At 38.4% G+C, this 17,334-nt stretch overlaps 1 protein-coding gene across 1 annotated transcript in view; it reads left to right on the forward strand.

The window, feature by feature from the left end:
- Positions 1-17,334, forward strand: part of ctdp1 (CTD (carboxy-terminal domain, RNA polymerase II, polypeptide A) phosphatase, subunit 1) — a 71,123-nt gene that overhangs the window by 28,163 nt on the left and 25,626 nt on the right. Inside the window, exon 12 of the mRNA XM_044335613.1 lies at positions 9,233-9,489. Coding sequence (XP_044191548.1) covers positions 9,233-9,489 — 257 coding nt within the window. The remainder of the gene's footprint in view (positions 1-9,232; positions 9,490-17,334) is intronic.

The raw sequence follows: 17,334 nt of genomic DNA on the forward strand, positions 1-17,334 counted from the left end.
CTCTAGACAATACACAGACCTTCTTATAAATATCAAGGCAATCCATCTGATAGTGGTCAAGATATTTCAGTCTGAACCATAAATGTTAACCTCATAGTAGCATTAGAGGAAAAGTCAGGGGTTCACCAAAATCAGTAACATTCATCTTCTGAATACCCTGAATGTCTGTACAAATTTTTATAGCCATCCATCTATTAGTTGTTGAGATATTTCAGTTTTGACCAAAGTTCTGGACTGACATTGCCATCCCTGGAGCCATGGGTAAAATCCTTGTGCTAATCTTGTTTTCATCTTCCTTCTTATGTAAGGTTAAGGCCAAGTACTTTTTCAGCTTCCCCCCTTTTTAAATGCTCTAAAAAAAATAAAAAGCAATATTGCTGTGTGACTAGTGAGTCACATAACAGGAAGTTTGAAAAGTAGACTGTACAATCATACCATGGCAGCGTTTTATCCTCCTCTCCTGCCACTGGAGCCATTAGACCTGTGTTATACCCTTCCGTCACCATGGCTAATATGTACCAAAGAGTCAAGATATCCAGTATGCAGTATATGAAAGCCTTTATTGCTCTGTGGCAACAGACTTACAAGCCTGTAATTCTAGCTTCAGTGTGTAGAATCACAGCAGTCCCAACCAAGTTTCCACAGATATAAAATGACACATATCCAGAGGATTTGACTTAGCTCACGATGAAGTCTCTTGATTTAAAAGCTTAATTTAATTTTCCTCTTTGCAATAAAGTCTCAAGTTTACCTTCAGTGTGAGGCTCCTCCTCAGCTGACCAGGCTGCCCTTGCCTGATATGAGTGCTGCTTGTCAACTTGTCATTTCACAGTATAGTGTCAAAAAAAAGCCCAAGCTCTGATGTGAAGGCTATGGAATGCAGAAATGCTAGGGCTGTATTTGGGTTTTTTTTGGCGTGGACTCCATAGAGATTAAACATGGCAACTGATGCTCTAAATATGCCTAGCATAGTAGGCAGGTATCAAAGGTTATGTCATGTAATTTGGACTGTACCAAATACCCTGTACCCCTCATAATATCTGGAACCAGAACACCTGCCTCCGTAGTCTTGGTGGGTGGGTGGGTTAAGTGTCACTTCTGTACTATACTTAATTGTATTATTTTATCTAATGAATATAATCATTTGTTGCAACTCTGCTGTAGTTTTCATTTGTAGTTTTCACACCACACAAAACACAATGGAAGGCATTGATCAAACACACCTAAAACCACAGTATTTTATATAAATGTGATGTTACTGCAACATGAGCATGGCAAAAACCATAGTCAACAATACAACTGGTTTCCACAGGTGTGTTTGTGTTCATGTTTTCTCTGTAAATCTGTAACTGTAACTGTAGACCTAAGCTTAGTGTGTGGTACTGTCCGTGGTACTGAAAATGTTCATGCATTTCAGAGTTTCACAGCTTACAAAGCAGTGATTTATAAGACATGATACCAGTGCTACAGGGTCAGGTTGCAGTCAACCATCATACTGATACAACCAGCAAATTGCTGCTTTCAGACAAGCCACTCCATCATTCAAACCAGACTACATCATCTGTCCCTAAACCTGGAGCGCTATGAATATTCCCACTGCTCTGGTTTCCGTTTGCACACAGTCCTTGGCAGCCTTACAGAAATATCTTCAGTTGTCTGACTGTGGCAAGATGTCCAGTTTTGCTGCTTGCTCAAACAAAGACTGTAATATGATTGGATTTTTTTTCTTTTTTCAAACCTAACAAATTCAAAGAGAGTACACAGTTGATATAAAATTCTGAAATCTGAAGTCTCTGAATGAATTCTCTCAAGTATTTTGTGTTTGAATATGTTCCATTCCAAAGCGATGTTTTTAGTTCTGCATTATATAACTACCCTGATGCAACAAAGCACATCTTTCTGAGATGATGGTGAAAAGAAAGCAGTATCTTCCTGTTTGCAGAGCCTCTTAAGAGTTCTTGTTCTCAAAAGATTGTTGTATTCTTGACATTTGAGTACTCCATCTTTCCTTGATGTAGGAGCGGGCAGAGGTGGAGTAAAGATGTGAATTCTTGTCTTTGTTCCCAAGAGAATGGGACATGCCCTTGATCCTATAGCTGTGTATGGCCTTTGATGTGACCCTGAGCTAATGAACAACGCAGGTTAATAGTTAGGAGTAGGGTGGCTTGGGAGGTCTTTGTCCGTCTGATTCACCAGTCTCACTCTCTCTTTGTTAAATTTTCTTTTGTGATTTACTATTAATGTCTTCATGTCTACTTCACGTCTTACACATTTACATTCATTTCCTATCCCTCTGGGCCTCAGGTGAGCTTTTCTCTATAAATGCAAAGTCCTCATTGTCCTCTGATGTGCCCTCACATTGAATGACCCTGCAGCGGTCTTACTCGATTCAGCAATCAACCCTATAACAGTATTTCCGCCTCTGACTACCTTCTAGAGATGAAGTCAGTAATTCTGGCAGGGAATAAAGCTTGTATAATCCCTCTTCAGTGGGAATTTGCTTTGTAAACTTGGTGGTGAAGACAGGAGCTCTCTGTACAATAACTCGGCACAAAATTGGCCAGGACAATGAGTCCTGATAGACTGGCTTCATGGAAATATGTTGAGTTGCCACTCTGGATTCCTGCCTTACATATTCTGCTGCTGAACTTTTCTTGCAGGGATATTGTGTCTCATTTGAGTTACGCTGATATACTGAAACATTGATATTTTTCCTTTAAAGAAACCTAAACCTGTGCTCTTCAAAAACTTAATCCTATGCTTGGCTGGTAACTTCTTTCTTTGGCTAACCACATTGCACGTGAAGGTCTAGACTATTTACCCACAATAACTACTGTATGTTCTTTTTTCTCATAGATTTGTGCTATTCAGAACAGTGGTCATTTTCACACTTTATTTTGAGTTAATTTTAATCTTAATCTTTGACAAAAATGTGTTTGTTTTATTAGTTTTAGTCACATCAAATCATTTGATTATTAGTTATTATTATTATTTATTTTTTGTCTATCAACAAAAACAATATTTGATTCAAATTTTGTTAGTGAAATCATAGTCTAATATCTGTCAAAATATTTTATTATTTTTACGCCTTCTAAGCCTACTCAGGCTTTTAAGAGGACAATTTAGATAGTTGACAGCCTACCAACAGCCTATGAAGATGAACAATAGCCAACTAAAAGTACCATTATTGTGATAATGTAACTTGACCTTAACTTATCTTTTTATGAATGTCAATATGATGGCCTGCCTGTTATCATGGTTTTTCCCAGCTATTTTATTTTCAGAGGAACTGTGGATGAATTTAGTCCATAAATCTGGTACTTTTTCCTTCAAAGAATTGGTTATTTTGGCTAACATTATTGGCAGAGAACTACCGGCTCTGAAAGCAAGATGCTGCTTATTAGTGCAGCAGCTCAGCTGCTAAATGAACTTCTGAGGAAGGGTTATTTTTGGGCAACGGAGATGTTGTTTTACTAATTATGAGGAGTGTGGTTCAACACATACATGCAGGTCGTAAATAAGGCTTTGCATTAAATCAGTTTCTATATATATTGTATATTCTTTTTTTTGGCGTTATTTATTTTTTTCTTTATTTACATGAACTTTAATACATTTCTTCATAGTTCTCGATTTTTAAGGTCATTATTTATTTTGTTTTAGTGTTGATTTTGTTGTACAAAACAAGGTTTTGAAATGTTTTCACCCTAGTGACCATTGATCAAACTGTGAGTCATAAGAGCAAAATTAAAATCTAATTGCTGTACAATGTGTAATTTTGAGGCATTAGCTAGCTCCCTGCCTATACTTTTTTGGGGGTTGCTCAGTTTGGGGATAATGTGGCTTAAATTCTCTCTGACCCCTAAAATGTATGTGCGTGTATGTAGAGCATTTTTTTCTGCTTGGTTATTATTCAGGTAAAATTTTGAACCAGCACTCATGTACGACTTTTCAATCCATCATATACGGCTTTTTGATCCATCACATACAGCGATGGATTGAAAAGCCTTTTTTAAAATACTATCTCACTTTTGGCATGTGTGGCAATAAATTAAAAACATCAGTGGACTGTGCAGCTCCAACCTGTCAACACAGTAAGATGTTACAGCAAGAGCTTATTCAAAGCCCTGTATAATGGCCACTAATTTTCTTTAAGTTGGCCTGTGTTTAGCAGAAACTCATTGCTCTGGGCAACAGCAGTTCACTGCTCCTACAGTAAAAGCTACTCAAATGCTGGATTTCATTTAAAATGAATGACTGTCGGCCACTTTTCAGTCACTGAATCTTTCAGTGTGAGTAACACCTCAGGCTTGCCTGGGTCCAGACCTTTGAATCTGCCCACTCCACCGAGTTGACTGATTCTGGTCTGGCAACATGACATGTAACGGCAGCATCTCAGTTGTAAAAGCAATTGATCCAGTGAGCACCATGGGGGAACTAATGATTAGCCAATGAGCGCCACGGGCAGGACTAATGCCGTTGTCAAGCATTGTCATGTGTTGTCAAGCTGTGTGCCAGAACAAAGGAAGAATAAAACAAGGCAGTGCTGATCAAATATGAATCAAGATTCTGTTACTGCATTGCCTATTTCTCGTCTCAAATGTTTTCAGAAACATATTTTAGTGTACTGTTTAGCTGTAATATGAGAAAGTTTGTGACCCGGCCACCATGTTGAAAACAGACGAGCCAAATCCAAACACCGCCCAACTTGCAGTACGTCACCCATCAGTCACCACCAGCTGTGTTTAGTGTTGATCGAATTGAATCCCCCTCCCTCACGGAAATCAATTAAAGTGGAGGCAATGTCAGATTAAAGATGGAAATGGAGTGTAACAAGTCGACATTTCTGTTGATTTGAGTCATAAACTGAAATATCTACAGTATGTCCAGAGTTAAGAATCGAAACCTTGATAGCTTTGCTGCACAAGAAATACGATGATTAATACATCAATGTGTTAGTTCCATTATATTTTGTAAAACAAGGCCAATGTATTATTTTATGTGTGCATCATAGGCAAATGACCAAACAATGATCACATTTATATGTTGCATAAAATAATAGGTCCTAACATATTATGGTTGCAGACATTGATTTATATGCTTGCTTCTCTGTCCTACTACATCTTCCTCCAAACAGATAAATCATCACAGTAGACCATATGGTAGCTACAAAGATTGCTTTCTGTACCGCAATAGTGTGGCAACGGAAGCATTTAGTCAAAAATAAAATCCTATGCCCTGGAATCACACTTGTACTAAACTCTACTTGCGGCCTGCAGTGATGAGACCAATAGCCTGACTCTAAACCATCTTTGAGGGGTTGCTGCGCTGTGCTTTGAAAAGTTTCATAGTGTGCTCTTTGCTTGGCCTTTGATTACAGCCAGGAAATGGATGCTGTGGGAAGTTTGCCACGCCGTTTGTGGGGAATTGTTAATGCTTCCATTTTTTGCAAAGGCCGTAAGACCCTTCCTGACATAGTGAACTGTAGATTGGTTTTTAAAGGGTAGTGATCAGAAGCAGACATGACTCCACTGGCTGTATACTGTACAATACCTGTCTGGTTTGTCAGTAGTAAATAAGACCTGTTGTGATTCCTACACAGACCTTGGTGTTTTGTTCCTATATTTACTGTATGTGTCCTGTGCTTAGAAAGAAGCTTTTGCTGCTGTGGCCTGAAAATACGTGTCAAAGAAATAGACCAAAACCACTTAGTTTCCCTTGACATACTTCTGAGCAAAAATGCCTGTATACTGAAATAGATATTTTTCTTAACAGTTTCAGCTATCATGCTTTACTCCTAAGGCTGAAAGTAAGAAAATGTAAGCCATGATGATACTGCAGCTATCATGCATGTTTTTATATTTTTCAAAAGAGAATAAAACCATTTTTTGGACTGTCACTGTTTAGAAACACACTGTCAACTTCTGTGGAGAACTACTTACAAGAGCACATCAGTGGCCCTGTTTACACCTGGTGTTAACATGTGTCTCGTGTGATCCGATCACAAGTGGACAGCTTTAAGTACGTCTGTTTTCACCCGGCATCAACATGCGTCTCCACATGCGTCCTGAGTGACCACTTGTGACCCGGTCTCACTTCCTCGCTCTATATGCAAATAAACACAGACATCATTTCCGTTTTCAAAGACCAAATTCGTTCGTTATTAACCGGACCAGGGGTCCACTCCGTCCAGTTAAACAGCTTTGGGCAGAGGGTCCTGTGCCTAGTCAGCCGGAAAATAGAGGACGTCAGTTTAGTAGGTGGTCCTTCAATGTGGCCAAGGATGCATTGCGTTTACACTGCTAAATTAATGTGGCCACATGTGGCCCAGACCACCTCCGAATGTGGTCGGAGTGATTGGATCTCAGTCCGTCCTCAATGCGTCTTGGGTGCATTCACACCTGTACTTAAAGCTGTCCACTTATGATCGGATCACCCGAGACGGATGTTAATACCAGGTGTAAATGGGGCCATAGTCCCGTAAAGCATACAAACAAATGATCCAAAACATTTTTTACCCTCTTTTCACTACTCAGCCTAGCTTTGTTTATGTACCTTTAACAATTTAAGACATCTTATGCTTTACAACATTCAGCTTTGCTTATTTGTCCAGTTGGTGTAGTTGTAGATCTGCTAATATGGCTTTAATTTGTGTGAAATGTCTTACATAAGCTCATTTTCACAAATGTCTGAGCATGATTATATGGGCTTTCAATACATACTTTTATTTTGGCCAATTTGTTGTCTGAAGGCCAACCTATACCCTTCCTCCATTTGTCTAATGTTGTGGAAATTTTCTCTCAAGAAAGAAGGCACATGGAGACATAAAGAAAGCATTAAACATTGTTACTTGTTGAAGCAGTTGTAAACACTGTACAATCCATCACATCATCAGTAACAATTATACAAATGTCCAAACACAAACAAAAATACAATCATCTTGTATTTTTGGAGAGAAAGCATGTTGTTCAGCTGGCCCTTTCCCTAAAGCCAGCCCTTTCTCTAAAGATTGTGAACTCAAACTAGACAGCTTTATACCTCTCCAGAAGCAAAGCTAAAAACAGTCTGGTCCCTAAATGGACACTTCCACAAACCATTACACCTTCTTACAAACAAGTATGGTCTCTAAAACAGTAGGCTTAAGACAAAGATATCTCTAGCTAACCCCAGAGGTCAGCAAGCAACCCTCAGATAGAAACAGGTTCAAGAGTTCAACTAGCCTAGGAGTAGGATTTCTTCACCAACATGTGTCCCCAAAATGACGATGACATTACATCACATTCAGTTGATAACAAACATTGACTCCTTAGTTTGAAAACATTTGTAACATATATATAAAAGATTTATAAAATGATAACCTACTATTCAGTTTTCTTTCACACTATCTCCAGTCCTCTTTAGATTTTTTTCAAACTGACTGAAAATAGACTTCCTTTTTAAATGCCATAAAGAAAATGCCCAATAAATCGTCACTGTTAGCACTCATGGCAGGTAGAGAAAGGGAAAATGCCATGAGAGGAGGAAACATTTTAGTAAGAAAAAAGCAATTTGTGTTGAGGTGAAATCTTAAATAGTGTGTTGCAGATAATATGGAGCAAACAAAAGTCCTTTTGCTGTCTCATTTGTGTTCTACCATGTAATTTGTTGGTGCCCATGGGGCCATTGGGATTAAAATTTGTTTCAGAAATGCAACTGGAGGACAGCCAACATTGACCCAACATGTTTAGAGTTTTTCCTTTTATGTTTCCAGAACAGCCTTGCCTTAGGCACTCTTACGTTCTACCTACACCAAGGCTCTCGAGGGCCATCCAAATAACCAACAACAAGGCTTTAATGAGTCTGGGTTGATGCCAGTAATGATCCTGGCTCTAGCCCCAGGAGAACGTCTCTCTGCGTTAATCCTGGTTTTCCCCCCAGATACATGTTGCTAATGAGTCAGCGGACAAGAGAATGCATATTTTCTGTGGCAATATTCAGTATTCACCTCAGATTCCCATTGATCTGATGGCTGTCAATTGGTTAACCTGTTCTAAATGGTCAGTAACCTTGGGGAACCATAAATTATGAGCTGTTGAAAGAATACAAGATTGGTGACAGATGGAACTGACAATTTTGCCTTCGGTATTTGGCAGGATTTTCTGACTGGACAGTTGTGTACTTTGTTGTGTTCGGCTCTGGATTGTTTCCTCATGGTAGAAATCTGATGGTGAGCTGATGATGAGTTTATTATCCTCCTTCAAATATTATTCCATTTGCTGGGAGTGGACAAAATAAATCACCCCCTTCATTAGCCCTGTATTAAATACTCAATTATTACATTAATTTACAAAGCAACTCACAAGTTACTTTCAGATAAATCAACACAGCCAATATTGGCTTATCACTGACAGACCAGTATTGATATATACACTTATTGCTATCATTGGTGTATATATAGAAGTTGTAACAAGAAACTGCAGGACTGAAGATCGCTTATAGATTAGTATCGACATATACAGTATGTCGGCAGATACTTAACAATAAATTGATATAAAGAAGTTTGAGGTAGTTTAGAAGCGGTGACACCATTACATATGTTTGTCCACCAAAAAGCATGGATAACTTTGTTGTTTAATTGTAAAATGTCCAGTCACAATTCTTAAAAAGACACATTTTGGTGATTATCATCAAAAAACTTTTGTTTTTATGTAAAAGAAAGGATATTGGCCAATAAATTGTTCATGCTATTTTCAAAACTCTCAGATATCAATATCGGCCTTTCAAAATCCAGTATCAGCTGTCCCATAGTCACAGTTCTTTAACAGTTACATTTAAGGGATCTTTATAAATAATGTTAATGTTATGATAAGTGCAAACTGTTGGCCCCAAGTTTAATCACCTTCCAAGCTTAGATTACAGTATGTAACCCAATTATTTACACAGAGAAAGAATTTTCCAGATATAATTGGATACGTAATTGGAAACTGCATTGCATCAAGGGAACTGGCTAATAAACATGGTTCTATACTTTGAGCAGAAATATGCAAAATGCAAGGACATTTTTGGCATTCATAGTATACTGTATATGTATGAAATGTTAATATATAAACTAAAAAACAAAACTGAAAGTAGAGAGAGGAGTTGACTAATATTTTGGTGGGCAGTATACTGTGGTGACCCATACAGTAGGTCCCATGACCCGGTCCTGTCCAAAATGTAAAACCATAGCTCAGGAAAGCTCTTTTTTTAAAAATAGGTGGATGACATCCTAGGCGAGGAGAGCGACAACGAGAGTGAGGGGCGAGGGAAGGAGAAACCAGGTAATGAGGAGGTGGAGGAAGAAGAGGAGCAGCAGAAGAAGCAGCAGCAACAGCAGCAACAGCAGCAACAGCAGCAGCAGCAGCAAGGATCTAAACAGATAACAGGAGTGGGGCTCGGTCCTCAGGCGCTGAGCGTGGAGGAGACGATCCAGACAACATCCAGTGAGGCCAGTCTGCCGGATAGTGTGCCAAGGTGAGACACAGAACATAATGGCAAAATCCATCTCTCTGTCTAGTAAAGTCCTTTACTTTAGCCTTTTTTTTTTTTTTTAATACTCCCACTTCACTGAACCTTTTTGTGCCTGAACTGCTACTACTTCAACAGCAAATGGAGGTGAAAGGTTCAATGAAAATATATCTATAATAGATCTCTCCCTCTCTCTCTCTCTCTCTCTCCGTTTCTCTCTTTTCCCATTGCTGGCCCAAATATTTACTATTACATGTTTCCTTTATCAGTCATCACTGTTGGCTCGTTCCTCTCTCACTGTTATATCCTGCATAAACACTTCTGGGTGAGAATGATTCTTAACTTAAATTGCATTTGGCAAAGATATGAATCCATCGACAATCCTTGCAAATGTACTGTGTATTTTCAGGTCTTACTTTCCCAATAACTATTATCATCATACACCACTTATCAGCATGTCTGTGCCGAAGCCAGACAGTCTGGTTCGTTGCCATGGAGATAAATCCAAACAGACAGCAGGCAGTCGAAGAGTTCTGAACATATGAGAGTCTCTTATTGCTGAAGGATAGACCTGAGTTGAGCTGAGCTGTCGCACTGCCAGCTTTCAGTCTTTCCTGACAGATTATTTAGTTATCTTTGGCACATCCTTAATATGTCATATTTGTCTGTGCAGTCATTATCTGCGAATGAATAAAAGTTTATTTAAAAGTTCAGCACCAAATCCCATAACACCAACATGGTAAAAAGGAATAGAATAGACCCAGAATCCAGACATAAAGTAAAATACAGTATTGTAGCATGTAATGTGTATTTTTTACAGTTGGTGCTTTGGTGTATCATTGCAACTTTGTATGATACTGTGTGATCTCAAAGTTCCATATTTAAACCTTTATGATATTTAGCATCTTTCTCTGTATGTGGTTGGTGTTTTGGCTGTAGCCTTGTTTACAACATCACTGCAGTATGTGATGGTTTCACACATGCAAAACTGAAATATTCAAGGCTTTATAAAGGACACATTTTTATCAGCACTCTCTCTATCCATATAGGAAAATTGTGTTGCTGTTGTAAGAAGATAAGAACAGATTAAGTTAGTAACCTGCAAACGTTTCTTTTTCTTATTTATGTAAATATATACTGCAGATATAGAACTTAAATGGCATAGACTGCAGTATGCTGTAAAAGTCCAAATCTAAATAGAGACCAAATAGCAAAGCAAGTTAGCATAGTTCGACATAATCAGTCGGTCTGACATTGTATTCATGTCAGCCATTATTTTCTCAGGAGGAGGTTTAGTTTGACCTAACCAATCAGTCGACACAGAAGCAGTTAGCAGCTAGCGGTCGCTAGATGCAGTTAGTGATTGTCATGGCAATCAAAGAAAAAGACAGAAGATAAAGGCCAATTTAAGAATTGTTATTTCTCACCCACACTTGTCACATTTTTTTTGCCTCTGCCACAAGAAGATGAGGTCCCTACATCTACAAAGCTCTAATCGGCTTGTATTACAACAGCCATCAATGAGTATAAGCTATTCAAATCACTGAAAAATTGGGAGTGATTCAGAAGGCTGGCATTAGGCTAGTGATAAATAAGTAGATAGAGAACAGAAGCCATTGCAGTTTGTCTGGCCAAACAAAAAAAATCACAGCCTCCAGTCTGAGCTCCTCTGAGAGCAGCCCTAATGTTAGACCACTATACCTCTGCATTTACTCTCAGACAAGCTATCCATGGCTTGCCTGGGCCTCAGCAGGCAGCAACATGATGAGCCCCCACCTCCCTCTCCTCTTTTGGACATGTCCGTCTGTCCGTCCATCCATCACCCGGTCTGACACCTTTTGTTGCTGCTAACGAGTCCACCTTGAAATACACTGTCCACCGTGTTGCTTAGTTGCTGTTGAAAACCCCTGAAGTCCAACTCTAGTCAGTGCAGTGGTGCAGAGCACACGAAGAGACAGCCTGACACACACGGGGAAGAGTGTAGATATGATTCTGAAAGAAGTGTGGACTCAAATTGGCAGGCAGGTCTTTGGGTTCCTTCCACAGAAAGATACCAGTGACATAGTCAAATAATATCATATCTTACCTGGTCATGACCTCTCTCTCCCCCTCCCCCCGATACCTATATTATTATCCACTATAATGCCCCACTAGTTTCCATATGTTGTAAATAATTCTTACCTCAGGTGAATCTATAATGTCTTTCTTTTTCTTTCTGTTTGTTTTGAAAACAGCTTGGAGAAAGCTGCTTGTTCTGTTTTTATTTGTCTTAAAAATGGATTGCTAGCTAAGCAATTAATAGAAATGAATGCTCAAACATTAATAACATGCATTCATTTGCAGCACCTTTATTCTTACCTTGTCACTTCTGTCCTCTGTTCCCTGCCTTCTCTCTGATCTGCTCTAATTCTCCACATTTCTCTTTGACTTAATAATAAATAAATGGCAAACTTTATGTTCTAATAACTTAATACATCTAACTCTAATATTGTACAAATACACTATATACTGTAAGGCTTAACAAAGGTTATAAGCCCTTACTAGAGTTTTAAAAAAAAAAAGATTACATCCAGCGGACTGTCTGCCCGACTGCATTAATATAATTCTCATGTCTGACAGAGAAAAGAATTTGACTCTTGTTACCCAGGAGACCATCACTGGCAATTTAGGATTTACCGAAGTCATCACATACAGTAGCTGCTTCCTGATTTAGACACGACTGTGGGACCTTGACTCCTCGGCGAGATGGCTTAAGAGTTGCCATTCTGTCAGTCTCCATCCCGGCTTCACCACTTTTCTTATATTTGGCACAAAATAGACATCCATCTGTTGCTAAGATACAGTGGCGATGTGAATGTCTCTGTTTTGTTCTTACCATCATTCAGTGTCTGCTCCTGCCTTCCTTTCTTTCTTTTTTTCCTTCAAACATAAAAACAACATCGCTCCTATTTGTGTTCTTTTATGTCTGAATTTGCACTCAGAGTAACTACAAGTAAATTATAATCATTTTTTTGGATATTTTAAATCCATCCTACTGTTAATCAGTTCTGTGTTTCTTCAGGAACTATGTTGGCAACCACTGTTTGAGGCAGTTCAAAATGATTAGCTTCAACAAAAGTGATCCAGAGATGATTTATTGTTGGCATATAATGACAATGATTACAGTTACATTCATACACAGTTCGTGGATCCTGTTACCTCATTGCATGGTTCTGTTTAAGTCCCATAAATCTTTTCATTTGCATAATTACTGTAAATGCTCAGTTGTGTTGTTTTTTTTTTAAATCCATGAATGCAGTGTAGACCCAGGAGAATCTGCAGCAGGCTGATTCCACTTCTGCTGGACTTATTATGCTTTTGTTCGTCTGTTAATCACCAGAAATGCAATTATGTTTGCAGTAACACAGCAGAGCCACATTTCTCAGTTGTTGCAATTTTTGATCTACTGCTACAACTACCAAATATTTTCATTAAATTATCTAAGTGATCCCTCATATAGATAGTAGGCAGCTCAGTAGTTATCATGTATAAATGACTGCCAGCTGGCAAACAATTATCAGAATTTTCCATTAAACTTTGAAGCACTTCAAAGCATTCGATGTTTCAAGCTTATCACCTTAAAATCTCTGAATCAGGACCTCCAGGATTCAGAGCTTTGAAGCAGCTCGTTCTGTTTAGCTGCTTAAGATAACGTTAACATTAGCTTCGCAGCTAAAGTGCAGAGCTGTCAGTATCTTTACACATTGTTAGACCAATGTTAACTATACACTATATTAATTATAGACTAGATTAATTATTAACAGAGTTTAATTGATTAAAAAATCGTACCTACCAATCTACATGTTTAGTTAGAGCAACTCTGATCCTCACATCAAAAGCTTGAATACACGTTTTCACTTTTTGAAAGCAAGGAGCTGCAAATTGTTTTTGCTGCATGTTGTTTCTCCTTGGACTGCTTGGAATCCTTTTTCTCCACCGTAGTTGATGTGAATGACTTGACATGATAGACCACCCAAAGGTCCTTGTGCATGACTGGCAAATAAAAACAACAAGTGCATTTGGAAGTGAAGAAGAACTATGATGCACGGCAGAGTCTTTCCTAATGTGTTTCCAGCATAAACCCTTCCATTACTGTCTCTTCTAATTAACCGCAGAGCAAAAAAAAAGAGTTTATTGACCTTGTTCAATCAAAATCAGCCTTGAACCGGCTTAACCCTAACCGTCGCAACTTTCTGTCTATTTGTGCTCCTGAATTGAATTGCTTTAATGCAAGTCAGATACGTCTCATCTCTCAAAAATAAGGAAAAAATTCCAGCAAGCTGGTATTTCAACCTACTTCTGGATTGGTGGTCATTAGCTGTTAATCTGGATTGATATGAATGATTTATTACAAGCAGTGGCACTTCGGGCTCTAAAAGATTTAAGATTTCACAAGAATATTGCAGGATGGATATTAAGTGTGGATGAATTTTTCCACCTCCCAGCAGCTCACAGAAACTCTTCCCATCCCGGCTGCAGCGGTGCCGTCACGGTTCCGGACCATTGCTGCAGTGCACATGTCAGGCTGAACTGTTTTGATTTCTGTGTCAGACTAAGTGCCTTACTTAAAAGTTGTTCACATTAGGGAGGGTGCAGGCGTAAAGGATTTTTTGATTATGTCTCACTGTGTCTCTCGCATGGTGTCACATACATCAGGCGTGGGTCAGGGGAGATCTTGTGCAAGGAACATATCAGCCTTCAGAGAAAAGTGATGGCTTAAATTAATCTTGAAACAAGTAATTTTTAAAGTAATATGATCAGTATGAATAACTGATATTCCTGAATGGTCCATCTAACCAGGCATACAGTATGTGGGCTTTTAATGAACACTGGATCACGTTTTTGTCTCTCACCTGGGGTTTAAAGATTTAGTTTGGCAACTGACATTAGTTTGGCAAAAGCAATGTACATTTTTCTCAATTTCGTCTTACCATAGTGTAAGACTTTGAAAATTTCTGATTTAGATGATATCTTATATCTTCAGCTTTGAGTGATCAGCCGTGACGTACCATTGGTTTGTGATTAGCAACTAGTCAACAGTAAACAATTCAATTTTTTAATTTAATGATAACAATAATGAAAAAGATGAGTGTCACAGTTATAATGTTATCACTAAATGTGAACTATAATAAATTGTTCTGGTTTTCTAAATACAAGTTGACTTCAAGCAAAATACTGATTAAAATATTTCTCCGTGCGACACTGAATCCCTGTGAAACACTGAATGTACTTCTTATCACACTATTTTTCATGCTGTGATTGTATAATTTACTAAAAATGGTGTAGTTATGTCTAATATAACCTAACCCCAACCCGTAGAAAAGCACTAATGGGCCCATTCGACCCCTCCCAGAGAATCCTGGTGTAAAAACTGTTCATGATATCTCATGAGAATCTTTGTTAAGCAGTTTAAAATGTCACTTATGATTGTCATTCAGGGTAGGCCACTGAACTCTTGTTGTGATATAATTTATGGAGTGATTAAGTTATGTATTTATTCCATTAACCTTGACTCCAGTTCCTCCTTTTTTGTTGGGTATTTTACATAGAAAGTAGTTTTAAATCATGAGGGATTGTATAGCACTATAATCTGTCTATTAGGAAGAGGTAATGAGACTGCATACTGCAGAATGATTATGGAGCTGAAGCCGAACAACAAACTGAGGCTTCCAGCGGAGGATTAGTGAGTGGAATTTTTGGTGCCAAGTGATGCATGACTAAGGGATTTACTCCTAACTTCTGCTACACTTTTACTACTGAGATTATCACAGTTGAATGTGCCTGCAGATGACACTTGGAGTGTACACTTTATAGACGACAGGTACAATAAACAATATGAAAAAGAACAAATTACTTTGATAGCCACAGCGTCACCACTCTCATTTCATAAACAGGTCTATGTTCACCCCATAGAGATAAGAAGTTGTTCAGAATGAAGGTGCTTACCCGCTGAATATTGAACCATCCACAGGCAACTGGTTATGTTTTAAAATGGGAGAAAAAACTTGAAAAGATACATAATCGGTGGAGGGGTTTGGGGTCCTCCCTCAGAAAAAAAATGTAATTTAAAACAAATTTCCTGCATTTCTACACCACCTAACCTCTTGGATTAAATCAGGAAAGAGCCACCTGCACTAGTCTAGATTAGTTAAGGTGCTATGGAAATCAAGAATGCATCAAGAATAGTATATAATTGGAAATCATAAGAAAGTTGTTAGTGTCCTCTTTTCGTGCCACAATGTTATCAGTTGTGAATTTGTTTTTCACTGCATGAAAAAATGGACGGGTGGCATGAGAGCATGTGAAAAGTGTCAATTGCTTGAGTCTCACGGTGTGAGAGAGTTGGCAGCCCTGTTTTAGGCTGAGAGATGCAGCTTTAGCCTCAGTTTTAAGTACAATATCATATATGTAGTCATATGTAACCAAATAGTGAATATTTAAAAACCATTTATATTCAAGTATTCTCATTTTAAAATGAGTCAGCTGGAAACATTAAAAAGTTCTCAACCAATTTATGGAGCTAACGTTACCTTCATTACATTCACCATTATTATAAACAACATAGGATGGAACACTTGACAGGCGTTACCCAAGTAGCTAAGGAGTTTAGAAGAAATCTTTCAGAAATCCTTGGAAACAATTAGGTGCCACACTCTATTCTTTTGAATAAAGTTAAAGTGTCTGATTAACTAGATAGGCAGAGAGTTAAATGACAGATAAAATAAACTTGGATTTCTTGGATTGCCTTGGGACCGTATTATTTTTGAGTCAGCTGCAAGGTTGTAAAGCCTTCATCAGTTATTGTTTCTATCTTTCAACATTTGCTTTATTCATCCAATAATTTCTCCTTTGAACCTATGACATCAAACATTTTCTGTCATGACTTTTGCAGCAGTTAGGCCCATTTACTGCTCAGTTTTCCCCATTTTTAATTTCCTGTCTCTCTAGATGATACACATTCATTCAAATGCTCCATCACTCCTCTTTCCTGCACCGTGTATCTCTGGAGTGTATCTGTTTCCGAGTGAAAATGAAAGTGTGAAACTTGTCAGCTTGAGTGAGCATGTTATTATAACATCACCAGAGTGGAGGTGATGAAGGAGGCAAATGGGTTATAAAGTTTTCCATTCAGGTTGTCAGATAGCATGGTTTGAAATTCATAATGTGTTTCATCTTCTTTGACCCTTTTTGTTGAATGCCTTTTGAATCCGAGGTTCCTGCGGTGGCTCGATTGGATTGTGTGTCTTTGTTGTGACTGTATGCCTATATATGGCTCTTATAGTGCAGTCAAGCTCAGCCGTGCTGTCTCTACCATCACTGTGCTCACTGATGAACCACTGAGCCCCCAAGAGAGGATGATAGAAAAAACAAACATCCAGTGAAGAATCCAGCACCTATATATTATGCACCAAGAATGTCACTGCGACTGTCGAAAGCATTTTTTACGGTATGTCAGAATGCAGTGTAACCGAGGCTAAATGTGGCTTTATTGTAGCTACTATAGAACACTGACAGATATTTTGTAGACAAGTTTAGAAATGTGTGCAGTGTCGCTTTGGCCATGAGTCTTCCTGTTCCAATTCAGCCAGGGATCTTTGATAGGATTAGATGACTTAATTAATCCTCTACTCTCTCTGTAATAAAGGCTTAAAATGCCCCCAAAATACTTAAAAAGTTTATAGAAATATAAATGACAAAATAATTGTAAAAAGGTTTAACATGCACACAGCATCTGCATAATTGTGTAAATGTTTTTCATCAGTATGTCCAACAGGTAGTTAGTGTAGTTGATTTGTGATACACGACTCATGG

This window comes from Thunnus albacares, chromosome 19 (assembly GCF_914725855.1).
Source record: "Thunnus albacares chromosome 19, fThuAlb1.1, whole genome shotgun sequence".
Lineage (NCBI taxonomy): Eukaryota > Metazoa > Chordata > Actinopteri > Scombriformes > Scombridae > Thunnus > Thunnus albacares.